Source organism: Elephas maximus, chromosome 25 (genome assembly GCF_024166365.1).
Source record: "Elephas maximus indicus isolate mEleMax1 chromosome 25, mEleMax1 primary haplotype, whole genome shotgun sequence".
Classification (NCBI taxonomy): Eukaryota; Metazoa; Chordata; class Mammalia; order Proboscidea; family Elephantidae; genus Elephas; species Elephas maximus.
In genome coordinates, this window is record NC_064843.1 from 24,399,177 (window position 1) to 24,417,146 (window position 17,970).

At 42.8% G+C, this 17,970-nt stretch overlaps 2 protein-coding genes across 7 annotated transcripts in view; one reads left to right on the forward strand and one right to left on the reverse strand.

The window, feature by feature from the left end:
* Positions 1-8,657, reverse strand: part of STK4 (serine/threonine kinase 4) — a 100,345-nt gene extending 91,688 nt beyond the window's left edge. For 2 of the 4 annotated variants that reach the window (XM_049868827.1, XM_049868831.1), the window contains exons 1-2: positions 8,560-8,657; positions 2,901-2,981 (exon numbers count right to left, since the gene is read on the reverse strand). In XM_049868827.1, the coding sequence (XP_049724784.1) occupies positions 2,901-2,981; positions 8,560-8,594 (116 nt within the window). In that variant the 5' untranslated portion in view covers positions 8,595-8,657. Of the gene's footprint in view, positions 1-793; positions 916-1,557; positions 1,649-2,900; positions 2,984-8,559 lie in introns of those variants that run through there. The other 2 variants (XM_049868829.1, XM_049868830.1) reach the window with 2 other exon arrangements.
* Positions 8,658-15,219: 6,562 nt separating this feature from the next.
* Positions 15,220-17,970, forward strand: part of TOMM34 (translocase of outer mitochondrial membrane 34) — a 35,692-nt gene continuing 32,941 nt past the window's right edge. For 2 of the 3 annotated variants that reach the window (XM_049869853.1, XM_049869855.1), the window contains exon 1: positions 15,220-15,468. In XM_049869853.1, the coding sequence (XP_049725810.1) occupies positions 15,342-15,468 (127 nt within the window). In that variant the 5' untranslated portion in view covers positions 15,220-15,341. The remainder of the gene's footprint in view (positions 15,469-17,970) is intronic. The other variant, XM_049869854.1, reaches the window with a different exon arrangement.

Below are 17,970 nucleotides of genomic sequence, written 5' to 3' on the forward strand. Positions count from 1 at the left end.
ATGACTTCCCAACGTCACATAAATAGGTGGTCAATCCAGGACTTAAACCCAGGTGTGTCTGAATACAAAGCCTGCGTTCTTTCCATATCTACACTGGGGTGCAACACGGAAGTGCAATCTCCTGATAAGGACAGGGTATGTCTTCCTATTCCTGGTCCGTAGCTAATCATGTATTTTTAAATTAAAAAAAAAAAATCATTCATCATTCTCATGTTTGAAATGAGAAGTCTTTGCATGTGCTAACAGCAATCTCCACCAGCCGCTCCTTGGAAACCCTGTGGGGCAGTTCTACTCTGTGCTATAGGGTAGCTATGAGTCAGAATTGACTCAACGGCAATGAGTTATACGTTTTTGTTATCATCCTATGATAAAAAATTAGTCAATCTGTAAAACTTCAAGTATAACTGAATGAATAAGATGCCAGGGTCTGATTCATAACACTTTCCAAGTGCTCTCCACTCATCCTTGTCTTGAGCAGACTTTGCCCCTACTCTGCCATAGATTCACAGGATCTCCTCAAAACACAGGATGACCGTAGTCTTCAGAGTCCAACACAGTCCTTTAGCCAGCATTCTTTTCACAAAACACAAGTCAGTGAGAATGCATGAACTATTCATTGTCCAGAACAATGTAAGGATGGCGTGGCAGTTTGTGTTCAGAAAGGAACTGCAGTTGAGATCTTTCTTCAAGAGTTTGCTAGTTAAATGAAGCATACTCAGGTTTATTATTCAGGATGACAGAAATCCAAGCATCTGTGGTATTTGAACAATAGCAAAAATACAGTAAACCTAACTCTTTAATAAAAGGGCTATGTACGTGGTGACAGAATGGAAGAAAGATCTGAAGCTTTGTTTTCTCCGTGGTGGTATCATCATGTGGAAATTTCTAAGTCCCTTGCTGAAAATATCCATGGATCTGAAACACACACAAAAAAATTTTTTTAAACCGTAATTAGGTAAGTCTTTCCATAAACTATATTCCTGATATGTTCTCTGACATTCTCAAGCCAAATTAACTCAAACACAGCTTGCCACAGAAACACCTAAGCATACTTAAGATTGAATATGACGCGGTCAGAAAAATGCTTCAATTGACACGCTTAAAGATAGTTAACAGCTATCACTACTGAGCACTATGTGCCGAGGACTGTACTAAGTACCCTAACCCCATTATCTCATGTAATAATCACGTAACCCTCTGAGGTAGATACTATTGCTATCCCCACTTCATAGATGAGGAAGGCAAGGCTTCCAAATAGTATGCAATTTGCTCAAGGTCACATGATTAATAAACAGTAAAGCAAGGACGCGAACCCATGTCTGTTTGACTTCAGAGTCTATGCTCATCCTGTTGTGATAAACTTTTATTAAAGGTAAAAGAAACAAGTTAATTACAGTCAATTATGCCTTCTTGTCTCTGTCTTATTCCAAGAATAACCTACGAACTTCGCTAGATTAAAGAACTTGGACTAATTACCTTGAGGCAAAAAGTAAGGATATCAACCTAAAGCTGAAAACAGCAAGCAAGAGATGTCGAGGGACTGCCGTTTTTTCATACCTTTAATGATGCCAGTCAACTTGCAGTCTTCAGGTTTGTCTTGCATTTATCTTTTAGCAGCACAGCTGGTGTCATCTTTTATTTCTCTTCTCTGCTTAATTCCAAAGAGTATTTTTCCAACTTACAAATAGACAATGACTAATGTTTTCTACAAAGAGGTAATCTATCAAAACCTATTCTGTGTAATCCAGGATTGGGTTTAACATTATTACACATCTATATTATATTAGACGTAACTCAAAAACCCGTTGCCATCAAGTCAATTCTAACTCATAGTAACACTAAATCCAAAAAACAATCTAACAACGTGTAAGAACTGATTTTTAAAAAGCGTACAGTTATTAGAGAATAGGCATTTTTTAAATGTTGCTTTTTAATATGTCCAGTATTCTCTTGAAGTATCCTCAAGGAATTAAAAACACACACACACACATTTATTTGCTTATTGCTTAAGCAAAAACTATCTCTGAAAGATACACAAGAAACTGCTACATTGGTTGCTTCACCGTGGCTGACAGCAAATTGAGGGGCAGATTTTTTACTATATATATATTTTAAAATTTTAAACCATATGAACTTATTATTTATTCAAAAACTAACAACCAGCACCACTCAAAAAAGCCTTAAGAAAGGGTGTCCTTAATATTTTAGTGTCCTGGTCACTAAGAAGAATAAATACACAAGGATTAATTGAAAGGGTCTGTAAAAGCACAGAAAATTTATGCTGTAGCCTTTATTACATCATGGAAGTCAGTGATGCCTACTGTCTATTACTAAGTATCATTTCATTAATATTTTATAAACTCATTCACAAATCTGTTTCAAAATGTTGTTCCCATCAAGGATTTTGGATTTCACAGAAAACTGTAAAGGTGGTAACAGTCTTTGACTTATTTATTCTAGTTCACAAAGCTGTATTAACTAAAATACTGAATTCCATTTTTTTTTTTTACTGAAACAACAGTCACTGTATACCAACCAGAAGCTATGCGCAACAAATATGAATGTCTGATTAATAAATATAGAAAAATGAATTATAATTAGTGCAATCTATTAAATAGGCAAAATCTTTCAAACCATGGATTCCACAAGAGAGAAAACCACAGATGTCCCTGGTGTAAGAAGACCAGGAATCACTAAATCTGTGTGTAACAGTAATGGGAAAGAGGGCATTTCCAGCTGTAAATTTACCTCCCGCCTAACCAGAGCTGTGATGATATGCAAAACTCCCCTTCCTTCTTCTCAGGTTTGAGAATTGTCACAAGAAGGGTTCATATCCTTCTGGTGTTGGGTAGGAAAAAAGCTAGAACCAACTGGTCTACCAATACTTTCTGTATACTCACCCTTCTCCAAGTTTCTCTAGGACATCAAACACTTCTTCTGGTTGTTTGGTTAAACTATCTTCATCCAGCTTTTTCAGTTGCCTGTGAATGGAGAAATATAAACATAAAATGTATTTTACTTGCTAGCTACTAGAACACGAAATACATTATTTATTTTACAATTAGCATCCTAGGAATTTCTCTACAAAGTTTTTACTGGCAAACTACAACGAGGTAAGCTAAGAGACTTTTAGGGAAGCTGAAGGCTGTTTTCTGGAAGGATTACACTTGTTCTGGGTCATGAAGGTGGGTAAAATCAGGACCAGAGGGTGGAGAGTCACAAGAGGCAACTTGTGTAAGAATAAGACACCCTTTAATAGTCCCTAGTTCCCTATCGCTGAAGATTTTAAACAGAAAATGAATCATCCCGTGCCTGAAATACTGTAGAATAGATTCAAGCATTAGATATAACCTTTAACGTCCATTTAAATTTTCAGTTCTAAAAATTACAGTGGCATAACTATCTCTTTGGAAAAGATGTGTATGTAAGGCTAGTTATGAATCAAAACACAGCCTCGGACTGGAGACCAAGGAAGATATAGGATACCGTCACTCTCCATTAGCAAAGTTTGGGTAATTTTGTCAAAGCACATAGATTATAAATTTCTAAAAAAGGAAAATAAGAGACACAGAGAGATTTGGTACACATACAAGGAAGAAAAGAGGAGGTGGCAAAGTGACCTTGAAGGCAGAGATTGGAGTGATGCAGCCACAAGCAAAGGAATTCTGACAGCCACCAGGGGCTGGAAGGGGCAAGAAATGGATTCTCTCCTACAGCCTCCAGAAGGAGGGTGCCCCTGAGAACATCTTGATTATGGCTCAGTGAAAAAGGTGTTGAACTTCTGGCCTCCACACCTGTGTGAGAAAAAATTTCTATTGTTTTCAGAAACAAACAAACAAAAAAAGGTAGACTTATAGGTATCGCAGACACAAAAAGTGTAACGTACACCTTTAGAAATGATCAAAAGTGAGAAACAACTAGGCAGCTGGCACTTTCAAAAAGTCTCTCAAAGCCTCACCCATGACTAGTCCCCAAAACCAAAGGTCCATGGCTGCTGGCAACTTATGCTAGAGAACCATATCAAACCGGGGATGTTATAAATTACCAACTTTTTTTTTTAAACTTTGGGATCTCTGTAGACTAAAGCCCAAAATAACTACATTCATTGATTCTATCTTTATATTATTAATGGGTTTAAAGAAGGAGCTTGCTAAGAAATCTGTGTATATGTGTGTGTGTGCGTGAGTGTGTATCTTCTACACAATGGCTTCCTGAAACTACAAAGGACAAAAAAGAAAAGTGAGCTCAGGAAATGGTGAAATATGGAAGTAGTCAAGCTAGGGAGTTCTTTGTAAAGAAAAAAGTCTAACCTAGGTGGACAATACCAATTCTTATTAAAAAAAAAGATTTGAATTAAAAAAAAATTATACACACACATACACAAATGTGTATCTTCCTTGAGACAATGGCAAAACCAGAAGAGAAGAGAAGAAACCTGAACAGATTAAGTGTATCTACCAACAAGGACTGATCTCAAAAGGCCAACCTTACAGAATCATAAATATCAAGGACCATGTACTAACAAAATGGAGAACTGCTCCAAGCCAATAACTGCCTTAACATGAAAATTAATATAAAATGCCACACTGACCTTTGAAATCAAAAGGTCCTAAAAATTAAATTCCAATGACATCATAAAAACTCCCAGCTTCTAAACACATTTTTTTTTTTTTAAACACAAGGGGCTGAAGTGAAACTCCTCTTAAACTTCAGAAGCAAATTTTCTACGAATTCAGAAATTCGAGCGAACATCTCAAAAACCAGGGTTTCTGGTTTGGCTTTTCTTTTTAAGCCCTGAATTTTTTAACTGTATAAACAATAGACAATACCTCATTTCTTAAGTGTAATTAAAGTTTTATAAATAGTTTATATAAAGGAAGATCAAATGTATTCCTTCGAAGTGTTCACTGCTACCGTTTACAAAAAGCAAAACTCACTATTTCAACTTCTACAGAAACCACAGCATAACAAAGGAAACTGCCAATGCCATGAGTGAAACGGCTGCAAACCTCTGATAATACTTTGACAGACAAACTTCATGCAGCTGCTCAGATAGTCCTTTATAAAAATCTAAGTGGTTCCTTGTTTGTTTGTGTTGAGTCCAGAGTTATTTTAAAACAACCTGAACTTCAGGGGCCTTTACATCTCTGGTGCCTGATAAAAAATAGTGGTCAATAAATATTTGCTAAATGCATTAATGAATATAATGATAGGAATCATAACCATCGTCAACAAGTTTTATGAGTTTTCAAAATAAAACAGTATTTCACCTAAGAGTAAGATTTCTATGGAAAATCTTCTGATAAGTGACTCTTAATGATATTTCATACCGTGAGTCTTCATGGAACAAGTACGATGACCAAAACAGCCCAACTTTGATGATGCAGCTCTCTTGGCTGGGACTTACCCAGGTCCCAGGTTGTTTCGGCACTTGCTCATGAGCAAACAGGCCTGGCCAACACAGCCTCCGTGGACCTAATACCAGTGGATGCTCCTCTCCAGTCAGATGACCAGGTAGGTGGCCAGCATCCCAGGAATGCAATCTACATGTTCCACCACCCCGACATTATTTAACCGCACTCACTTTTTTAAATCATCAAGTCCTACATAAGATACCAACTTTAATCCAGCATCATTCACTTAGTCACACACAACAATCAAACTCATGAACACAAAGAGCATTTCCTGCCTTGGAGTTGCTAGCCCTTGTTGGAAAGGCATACCAACTGCATCTCTGAAAAGACATTGGTATCTTTTAAAAGGGTGCTTATGAAGTGGTCACACAGGTTTCTCAAACTTCTTTCTCCCAACTTAGAACTCCTGTTGTTGTCACTCACGGCGACCTTATACACAACAGAATGAAACTCTGCCTGGTCCTGCACCATCGTCATGATCTTTGATATATCAGAGCCCACTGTTGTGGCTATCTTATCAATCCAGCTCACTGAGGGTTCCCCTCATTTTTGCTGACCCTCTACTTTACAAAACATGATGTCTTTTTCTAAGGATTGGTCTTTCCTAATGACACGTCCAAAGAACTCCTGTAAGATTTATTTTATTGATATACACCTACCCCTCTTTCCATGAGTCAGAATCGACTCGAGAGCAACTGGTTTAGTTTTGTTTTTCTCTTTCACACAGAATTTGATAGGGTTTGCAATAAATATATAAGATAAACCGATGGAGTTTTTTAAAAACTTATCGGCTGTAGTCCCACTAGTTATGATGATCATGAAAGCACTAATCATCCAAGAACTCGGTCTTGAATGCTCTTCTCTTGCAATTTTAATTAAAAAAAAAAAATCCAAAAGATACAGGAACAAGCATGTCAGAAAGTGAAAAAGGCTTATTCCTTAGCCCAAGATTATACAACACAAGGCAATCGTAGAAACAAAATTTAGATTCTTAATCCTCTTTTCAGTTAAACCAAGGCCTGGTTCTCAAGGAGAAAGAATGCACATACATCAGATAGAAACAACCAGTGTACATTTATAATTGGTTCTCTATGGTGCTATGGTAAATATCTGCTAATATACACAAGGTCCTGCGAAACGGGGGTACTTCCAGAGAAGCAGTGGAATGAAGAGTTGAGAGCATGAACATTGGTCCAGACTGCCTGGATTAAAATCCCAGTTTTGCCACTTACTGGAGCCCTGGTGACACAGTGGTTGAGAGCCTGGCTGCTAACCAAAGGCACAGGAGTTGGAATCTACCAACCACTGGAGTAGTTCTACTCTGTCCTATAAGGGCCACTATGAGTCGGAATCGGCTCAATGGGTTTTTGCCACTTATTAGCTGCGGGACCTCCAGCAAATCACTAACCTCTCTGTGCCTCAATTTTATCATCTGTAAAATAGGATATAGAGATATTCTCTTTACAGGATTGTTTTGAGGGCTAAACCAAAACCAAAGCCAGTGCTGTCGAGTCGATTCCGACCCATAGCGACCCTACAGGACAGAGTAGAATTGCCCCATAGAGTTTCCAGGAAGCGCCTGGCAGATTCGAACTGCCAACCCTTTGGTTGGCAGCCGTAGCACTTAACCACTACGCCACAACGGTTTCCTTTGAGGACTAAACGAGTTAATAATAAATTGAACCATATGACATCACAATTTTTACAGGTCCAAAAAAATGAAGAAACCAAACCCATTGCCACTGAGTCAATTCCAACTCATAGCGATCCTATAGGACAGAGTAGAAGTACCCCATAAGGGTTTCCAAGGAGAGGCTGGTGGTCTTGAACTGCCAACCTTTTGGTTAACAGCTGAGCTCTTAACCACTGTGCCACCAGGCCTCCTTTTACAGGTCAATAATAGTCAAATATCAGCAATTTCATACAGTTCAACAGAAGACATGGAAAGCACTTGAACAATGCCTGGCACAGTATACACTCACTCTATGTGTGCTAATCATTTCTATTACAGTCTCTGCACACTACACAAGAGTGAATTCTGAGTCCTTCCCAACCAGCTATTTGCCTTCTGAAATGTTTGCCCACCTCAAACAACCCCAAGTGTGCTGCCTAATCCTTTGGCTTCATCTCTCCCTTGCCCCTAACTCCCACACACTGAACACTTCCTACTTCAGTGATCCTTCTGCTGCAGGAAGTCAGAGGGCTCTGCGAAATAGAAGCGAAGTACACTGCACTTCAGAGAAGTATGATTCTCTCAGCATCTACTCCCCACTTTTCTCTAGATGCAACAAGGTGACAAAAACTCTGGTGACCACAGAGCAAATCAAAGACAACTGCGACCAAACTTTCTAGGGTCAGTCATCTCCCTGATCTTGGCCTAAAGACAACTCCAGTGGAGGCCAGAAAAGGACACAGCCTAGCTGGGTGCAGTGACCCAGACCTACAGCAAAGAAGGAAACAAATAGGGCTCTGTCTCAACTCTTTTGGGTCTCAGTTTGTCCATCTTGAAAATATCCTCTTATTTCCTAACCTACCTCCCCAAATCAGGTTTTGAAGGGATAAGGACGAGAGGAAGGCACTCTGGACATCAGGAATGAAAATGCCACCATCAACCTAGAGAGTGGGGATATTACCAAGAGCATCCCCCCGAAATGCTACCTTCCACGGACTGCTCCCTAGCTAGACCCTCACACCTGTCTTCCCACGCCTTCAGCCTTAGGCGCAGAGCTTTTCCCCTCAGCAGAGCATCCCCCGTTGGGTCGTTCAGGTGGGACTCCCTCCCTTAGAAGTCCACTCCAGCCTCCCTCCTGCTAGGAAGGCTAGCAACCCCTTAGACAGGCCCCTCATGGGTTCTCATCCTGCTTCAGAGCCCACCAGCCCCCACCCCAGTAAGTCCTCTTGGAGAGCCTTCGCCCGAGTGATCCTCGCCTTGAGCATGCACTCCTCCTAACTTGTCCCCAGGTTTATCCTCCTCAACCACCACTTTCCAGAGATCTCCACTCCGCAGGTGCCCCCAGCAGCCAGGTCGCCCGCCCCGCAGGTCCCTCCTCCCCGGGGGTTCCCACACAGGTATCTCCCCGCAGCCAGCTCGCGCCTTTCTCCTACGCCCCGTCGGCACCCTTCCTCTTAACCACTGCCCCCTCACCGGCGCGGTGGGTTCCTCAGCTGCACCGTCTCCATGGCGCTGCCGGCAGCGGCCCGTACCCGCTCACTGCTCCATCCTCCTTCTGGACCTCCCCAAGCCCGCCCCACAGACCCTCCCACACTTCCGCTTTCCGCCCCTACCGGAAGCGGCGTGCAGGGCGGGAGCGGGGCGGAGCCGCCAGGGGGCGGGGAAGCGGACCTGGATCACGTGGTCAGAAATCTAAGTCACGTGGCCCGGCAAGGCGGGAACACGGAACCGCCCAGCGAAAGAGTGTTTTCCCTGCTGCGTCCTCGCCTGAGCTTCAGACTGTTGGTGGTGGAGTCTCCTAGCGGCATCGTTTGCCAGAGACATTCGGTCCCTGGTCGGGAACCCACTTCTGTGCCGGTTCTGGCCCTCCCTTTCTCAGATGGAGATACTGAATCTTCTTGCGAAACGGTGACTTGTTGAGAACTGTCGATTTTTAGCAATCTAAATTCTACACTGTTTATGGGAAGCCCTGCTTCAGGGGCTCCTGGAGAACTCTTACCTGCTTGAACTCTTGTCCCAGTGCAAACCCTTCCCTTGGATGTCACAGAACATCTATCTGCAAATTGCCCCACCCTGTCTAACTGCCTCGCCTTTGAGTCAGTTTTGGACACAGAAATAGCAAACATTTACATAGCATTTGCCACGTGTTTGCATTCATTTAGTATCTCATTTAAGCCTCACATCAAGTCTGTAAGGTTATCCCTGTCTTTATGTGTTTGCATAACTATTTTGGGAGTCGCTTAGTGATACAACTCATAGCAACCGTGTATGAGTCAAATCGACTCCACCAGCCACGGGTTTGGTTTTTTGTTTTGAGTGATACAAATGGTTAATGCAGTAGGCTTTGTGGTTTCAGTTCACCAGAGGTGCCTCGGAAGAAAGGCCTGGGGATCTACTTCCAAAAAATCAGCCATTGAAAACCCTATGGAGCACAGTTCTACTGAGACACACCTGGAGTAGCCATGAGTTGAAACCAACTTGATGGCTATTGGTTATAACTATTTGAAAAAGAGTGCTCTGTTCTCAGCACTGTACTAACATTAACTCATTTAATCCTCCTACCAGTCCTACAGGAAACCATGGTGGCATAGTGGTTAAGTGCTACGGCTGCTAACCAAGTGGTCTGCAGTTTGAATTCACCAGGCGTTCCTTGGAAACGTTATGGTGCAGTTCTACTCTGTCCTGTAGGGTCTCTATGAGTCAGAATTGACTGAATGGCAGTGGGTTTGGTTTTTTGGTTTACCAGTCCTACAAGATAAGTACTATCATTAACGTTATTTTATAAGCCCTTAGAGGTGAAGTGTGTTGCTTCAAGGTCACAGCTAAAAGTAGAGGTTTGGAGATTCAAATCTAGGTCTGATTCCAGAGCCTGCCCCACCAAACTAGATAACTGGTTATGCGTATCTTCTAGTTGGGCAAGAGAGACAGACCTCCCCCTGCCAACTCAGAGTTCCAGTTCCAGATATTACAATTCAGAAATACTCAGTCGCTACCACCATCAGTGTTCTTCCCAATTTACTGAAGAGAAGAGTTAGAGGAGAAAGCTTACCCAAAGCAAACTCTCAGAAGTTTCAATTGTCCTGTTTTTCCAAAAGGTATGCCATCTACTGTTTTAGGAAATAATATTGGAATCATTATTCTCTGTCCTTGAGCATAGAGAATGTGACCCAGCTGCAGCTGGACTCACAAGAAGTCACGAGAATAAATCAACCAGGCCATGAAGTATAAAGACAATAGGTAGGATAATCTTGGAAAATATCTTTCAGGGAACCTTTCACATAAGCCAATCAACAGTGCACAAAAGACTTTCCACTCTTACTATTAGCATTTAGTGAATGGAAAATTTGTTGGACCAATGAAGACCCTATTGACTGTCATTACTGAAACCTGTACCAATGATTGTTAAGAAAGGCAATTCCAAATGTAGGATCACAGTTTCTACCCAATCTATGAAAAGATGAAGCTTTTGATGGTTTTCCCCATTTTGTAACGTTAATATATACTGATGATCTGTAACTTTCCTTGGACTCCGGCAGACATGGCTGTGGCAACATGCTTGTCCATTTTCCCATTCTTGCCTATTCTGTAATATTCCTTGGACTCTGGCAGACGTGACTCTGGCAGCATGGTTGTCCACTTCCCACTTTTGCCTTTTTGAATATATGCCAAATAAAACTTCCTTTTTGCTTTATTAGACTTTGTGACTACAAAACTTAGCACTTAAACAACACCCTCCAGGGCCACCTATCTATGGCACCCCACGTGCCAAAAATGACAAGGTATAATAGAACCATTCTCCTGATGTCATATGGAAGACCGTTTACTGAGAATATACTATGTGCCAGGCACTGTTCTGATCTTTGACTTAACCCTCAAAATAACCTTATGATTAAGGATTATTATCCCCAGTTTATAAATCAATTAACTCAGGGGAGAAATATTTAAAAGGCAAAAAAAAAAATTTTTTTTTGTATTACATATTTCTCCAATAATGTCTGTCTTAGTTATCTAGTGCTGCTATAACAGAAATACCACAAACGCATGGCTTTAATAAAGAGAAGTTTATTTCGTCACAGTAAAATAGGCTAACAGTCCAAACTCAGGGCATCAGTTCCAGGGAGAGGCTTTCTCTCTCTGTTGGCCTTCTCGACAATGTTCCCCTGGACTAGGAGCTCCTCTGTGCAGGGACCCCAAGTCCAAATGACATGCGTTCTTCCTGGCATTGCTTTCTTGGTGGTATCAGGTCCCCCACTCTCTGCATGCTTTACTTCCTTTTGCTGCTTGTAAGATAAAAGGTGGTACAGGCCACACGCCAGGGAAACTCCCTTTACATTGGATCAGGGAGGTGACCTAACCAAGGGTGTTACATCCCGCCCTAATCCTCTTTAACATAAAATTACAATCACAAAATGGAGGACAACCACACAATAGTGGGAATCACGGCCAAGCCAAATTGATACACTCATTTTTGGGGGGACATAATTCAATCCATGACAATCTGTGTGCATATTACCCTATTAAAATGACTTCATCTGTAGTATCTATTCTTTCCCCAGTTATGTTAAATGCGGCCTTGACGAGATGGCTAACTCTGAGAGAGATCTTAATATCAAAAAGTCACCTGTTGAAAAATGAAAACAACACAAATGTCCATCAATGGGTGGTTGGATAAACAAAATGTGGTATATCCCTTCAATGGAATATTGTTTAACAATAAAAAGAAATGGAGAACTGATACGTGCTACAACATGGATGAACCTTGAAATGTGAGGCATGCAAAAAGTCAGTTACAAAGCACCAAATATTATATGATTCCATACATATGACATGTCCAGAAGCTGTGGTGCATTTTAATGGCCTGCCTTTGCAAGTTACATAGAGTCACTTCCACTGTTGAGGGGCCCACAAAGACCTGCCCATTTTCAATGACAGGAGACATAGATTCCATCTCTTGATGGGGGAGCTGTAAGGTTCTGGAAGAGCGTGTGGGTCTGGAAATATTGTTGTGGCTATTTTTCAAAAACACAATTTGCCACAAGTGTACTTGTCTGGTGTATTAATTAGGACATATCCAGCTGCAAGTAATTGACAATATCTAAAAGACAGCTTAAGGCACTGTTACCAATCGCCAATCTGACACAAAGGGTCCTTGTCTTTTCCCTAGTAAAAATACACGTGAAAGGCAAACTTTATCTTCAGCAAGGTTTATTTTCCTTGGGTCAAGTCAAAGGAGTCAGTAGGGGACTAAGCCTCTCCAAAAGACTGACTCAAAAAGGGAAGCAAGGCTAGGGATTATATGGGTTCGGCGGAGACAACAGAGTAATGAATACTTAGTGGGCTTCTTTCAAGGGACAGGTACTTCTCAGGATGGTGGTGCATGTTAATTAGGTTGTATGTGCATCTGGCTTCTGTGCATGTGGCGCCTGTACAGGGGGAAGGGACTAGAAAAACACTAAGAAGAGATAGTAATTCATGGGTTGTTTCAACCTTTCCCATGTTGACAGGGTGTGGTTCCTGTTTACCCAACTTCAGATGGTAATCTTTTAACAGCTCTTAGTCCGCCAGCACAGTTAACCCTATCTGTCTCAGCGCCATGACATTTGTTGTTTATCAACAAGAAGTCCTGAAGTCAGCAGTTCCAGGGTTGATTCAGTGGCTCAACAATGTTAATTTTATTTTTCCTCACCCATCCTACTCAGCTGGTTGGCTCTTCATACTTGTACTTATTGCCTCACAGTTGCAAAATGGCTACCACACACCTCCAGGTATCACATCCTTAACCTAACACTACCCAAAGTAGAAAGAGAGCCAAAAAGATTATTCTATCTTGTACCTGTCTTTTTCTTCAGGGAGGACAAACTTTCCCATAAGCACCCAGTAGCCTTCCTCTTACCTCATTGGCCAGATCAGGGTCACATGCCCACTTCTGGACCAATCACTGACAAAAAAGAATGAGGTTACTGTGATTGGTTTGAAGCAATCCTGATTCCTTTCCAGGACCTGAGAGAATTCCAGGCAAAAATCGGGACTCTGGAAGCAAAGATGGAGGCTATTGAGTAGACCACTAACACAGTATGCCTCATCTGGTTTCCCCACCAAGGTGTCATTCTTTCTTCTTGGGTGGGACTTTCTCTGGCCTGAGGGGATTCAGATGGAACAGCCACCCAACACTCAGCAAGTTTATAGTCTGGTGAGTTTAGGAATTTACACAAATAATTTGAACTGTAAACTCCCAAAGGGCAGTGTGTGACCCTAACACTTCGCAACATGTTTTCTCCTTTTCAAAATGGGCGACTGAGAGCTTGACATAACTAATGCCATAGCCATACTCTAAGTAACCTATAAGTTTTTTTTATTGCACCAGCTGCACTGGTCTCTTTCCAAAAGGGTGCAGGGTCTTCTGGGCTCATTGCAGCCTTGGTCTCCCTCCTCTTTATTCTCTTGGAAGATGGCCTTCAGCCTGCAAGATGGCAGCTAGGAAGGCTGCCTGGAGCTTTTGGTCTGTAACTTTCCTTCTTGCTCCTCACCTCCTCGGTCAGAGTAAACTTGGCAGGCCAGTTCCACTAGCTGAGAGATTTTCATATAAGTTTTTTTTTTTTGCCTGTTACAAACATACAGATTAGAGTCCAGATGTCCGACATGCATATCTTTAGTTTAATAGTTTCTCGTAGTTGTGATGTATACTCATCCGCCCATCTGTGGGCCACATGCTTGAAAACATTGTGTAATCCTTGCAAAAATGAAGTATATGCTCTGATCTAGAAATTGATTTTTGGGACTTCATGAAGACAGCCTGCATTGCTGCTGGACTCCCTGTCGATGTTACCACCTAATAAACTTTCTCTTTCACTATAGATATTGGGGAGACAAAGGTGAAGAAGACCTACTTTCTGCCTTTAAAGACCTCCCACTCTTTGAGAAAAATCTATAAAGTGATAATCACAGAGTGATAAATGCCAAATGAAGGATAAGCCCAAGGAGCAATAGGAGCAGAGGAGGCACAGAATATGTGTTTGAGACTTTTCAGAGGAAATGATGTGGGAGTTGAGTATTACAGGTTCAGTCAGGATTGTTATTGTTGTTGTTGCTAGGTGCCATCAGTTGATTTCAACTCATAGCGACCCCATGTGACAGAGTAGAACTGCTGTAGTGTTTTCTAGGCTGTATTCTTTACAGGAGGAGCCCTGGTGGCACAGTGGTTAAAGCGCTGGGCTGCTAACCCAAAGGTCGGCAGCTCGAATCCACCAGCGGCTCTGAGGGAGAAAGATGTGGCAGTCTGCGTCCATGAAGATGTACAGCCTTGGAAACCCTATGGGACATTTCTACTCTGTCCTATAAGGTTGTGATGAGTCTGCATCAAAATCGACTACGGGTTGGACTCAACTCTGCAGCAATAGGTTTTTGCTTTTTTAAAATCCTTACAGGAGCAGATCACCAGGTTTTTCTCCCTGGAAGCCCCTTAGAGTGTATCTAAAGGAAATCCGCCCCGGAGGGAGATAGTGTGCAGCAGGCGGCAACAAGCAGTTTCAAAAAGAATTGGAGTATTAAGTGGGGCACAGTGAAATCAGATGTGGCTGGAGATAAGCTGAAGTCACGCTAGGTGGCCTTTTATGCCTTGGTAAAAATTATATTGTAAGATCTTCATCCATGAATCTATCTGTACTTTCATTCATTTTATCTAATCAATATCTATAGAGTACTAGGTGCCTCAGTGCTCTTGCACCTGCTTTTCCCTCTGTCTGGGACAGCATCCCCTACATCTTTCTACGGCTCGGCTTACTTATTGCCCCTTTAGAGAAGCCATCTTCCTCCTCCTATCTCAAATAGTCCCCACGTGGTTACTACATACTGCTTTACCCTGCGTTGTTTTCCCCATAGCCCTAATCACATTATGAAATTATTGTTTTCACCTGTTGCTGAGTTAATTGTCAGGCCTTACTAGACTGTAAGCTCCAAGAGAGCAGAAACCTAGCTTCCTCCACTGTTTCCTGTTCAGCGACTGACAGCACAATTAACCCAGCGAAACCCTAAACGCTAGAGAGCTTCGGCCCCTCAATTCCGAACTGATCAAGAGCAGGGGGCGGGGTTACGTGCTGCCGGCCGGCGAGGCCCCGCCCCGCCCCGCCCCGCCCCCTTCCGGCCAGTCTGTTGGCGGATCCAGCGCGCGCAGCCGGCACTTCATCCCGGAAGCGGTTCCGACGCGCCGGGAAGACGGAGGCGCCCTCTTCCTCCCCACTTGCCGGCCGTTCCCCACGATGGCCCCCAAATCCCCAGACTCTGTGGAGGGGCTCCGCGCCGCCGGCAACCAGAGCTTCCGCAACGGCCAGTACGCCGAGGCCTCGGCGCTCTACGACCGCGCGCTGCGGCTGCTGCAGGCGCGAGGTACGACCCCAGCCCTGCGGACCTCGGCCGGGCCCGGTGCTCCTGCCTCCGCTCGCCGCCGGCCCGCGCAGACCTCGCTCGCTCTGCTCTCTCCTGGGCCTGCCTTCCCCCCGGCCGGCCGCCCCCAGGCCCTGCCACCCACCCCTGACTTTAGCATCCTGCGGGAAGCTTCCTTGGCGCTCTCCTTCTGCCTGGTTTTCACTACGCTACTGTCCCTCGTCCTCAGTCCTTTAGGTCTCCCCTTCTGATCCTTGAGGTTATGTATGGCTCAGCCTTCCTTTCCCCCAAGTATTCTTTCTTCAGTTAATGTTTGTTGAATGCGTGCTGTAAACAGGGTGTATAACAAGACAAAGAAGGCCCTTTACATTCTCTAACCCACTTTACAGACAAGGAGTCCAGAAGAGTTAAATTACCTGCCTCGGGGTTACACAGTGAGGACATGTCAGAGCCACGGTTTGAGTATGTATGGATCTTTCTCATTACTAAGTCCAGCATCTTAATCATTTTGCTAGACGTCTATAGAGGTCTCCGCAACTCCTCTCCAAATTCCGGTCTGTTTGAACTTTTGCAGTTTCAAGTCACTCCTTTGCCCCTTCTTTTTTTCTAGAACAGTCCTCTTTAGGCCCACCTCCTTATGCCAACTTTTCGTGATGAAGTCACTGAGGAATCTGAGGTATTGACGTTTCTGCCTTTGTCTTTTCTCTCATCCCAGCCGTGGAGGCTGACCTAGAAGAACCTGTGCGCTTGCATGGGTTTATTCTAGGTCCCTAGAAGAGCTGGCTTGGTATCTAGATTTGATAGGGGGTGAGAGTTTGGTGTTGATCCTGCTACTGATTTTCTAGGTAATTTGTGGGCAAGTCCCTTGATTCCTCTGATCTTGAAAGGAGGGCAGGGAGCATCCTAACACAAGGAACCCTTTCAGCCAGCCTGTGAAGTGGCAAGATTTTCATGTGATAGGCAAGCATGCACAGTCGGAGGGTTGAGGGACTTGTGCGGGATCTCAGGCTGGATTTTAGGCTCTGATTCCCTTTCCAATACCCGACTGCTGCCTTTAGCCACCCTTCTCTAGTGAGCTGAGATGCATTACCGGTTTTGCATACTTGTATTTATCTCTGTATTTTGATGTCTCACTCAAACAAACAAACAAACAGTTGTGCAGTGGATTCCCACTCGGGACACCCCCTGTGTTCAGGGCCTGGCAAAATAAGAAAAAAACAAGTTATTAATTTATTATGTTTGTTATTGTCAGGATTGAATGAAAGATATCATGTATCAACATGGTAGCATGATACTTAGTGAAAAGGGCAAGTTGCAGAAAGGTAGGCAACACGATGCCACTTAGGAAATACTTTAAAAGATACAAAATGGCACTGTGTCTGACCTGTGAATACATAGTGTAATAAAGGTGTACAAACTGCATGAGAATGCTACACACCAAATTTAGAATTGTGCTGGCCTCTGGGGACCAGGGGAGGGAGTAACAAAAAAGATTGGGGCTTTAGCCAGATCAAAAATAAAAAAAGGTTGGAAGCAAATATAATGTGTGCTAGATTTAGTGGCAGACACTAGGTATCTGTTACATCGTTTTCTACATTTCAGATTTTTCAAGAGAGAACCTGAAAAGATGAATAGAGAGATACTAGGCCTGCCTCCCTGTCTCCTGGAGAGGATTGAGATGGGACGTGCTTGGCTTCACATCTCACACTACATATGGTAGTGTCCTGTGGAATTGTGAAGTGTGGCAGCCAGTGGTGGTAGCTGTGGCCTTCGTGTTCTGTTCTGTAGTTGTTATAAGGGATGCTTCCTAGGCTTATTCAGTTATGCCCACAATAGATTGTTAAATAGGAAAAGTTATTAAAAACCGTATATGTGTTACAGTTTCAATTACCTGTGCATGTAGGACTGAAATGAAAGACCAAAGTGTTCACAATAGGTGAGGTCATGATGGTGTGCAGTTTTTATGTTCGTTTTCCAGATTTTCTAAAATGAACATGTATTACCTTTTGTCATCTGAAAAAAAAATTTATTGTGGTAAAATACACATAACATTTACCATTTGAACCATTTTAAAGTGTTCCATTGAGTGGCCTTAAGTACATTCCCAGTGTTGTGCGACCATCACCGCTATCTAGTTCCAGGGCTTTATCAGTCTGGATGGAAAGCCCCTATCCTGTTAAGCAGTCACTCCTCATTCTCCCCTCCCCAGGCCCCTGGCAACCACTAATCTGCTTTCTGTCTCTATGGATTTGCCTATTCTAGACATTCCATATAAATAGGATTATACAACATGTGGCCTTTTGTGACTGGCTTCTTTCACTCCGCGTAATGTTTTCAAGGTTCATCCGAGTTGTAGCGTGTACCAGTACTTCCTGCTGTGCTGTGGAGAGACCACATCTTGCTTTTCCATTCATCAGCCGATGAACATTTGGTTGTTTTCACTTTTTGGCTATTATAAATAGTGCTGCAGTGAACATTCATGTAAAGTTTTTGTTTGAATACCTG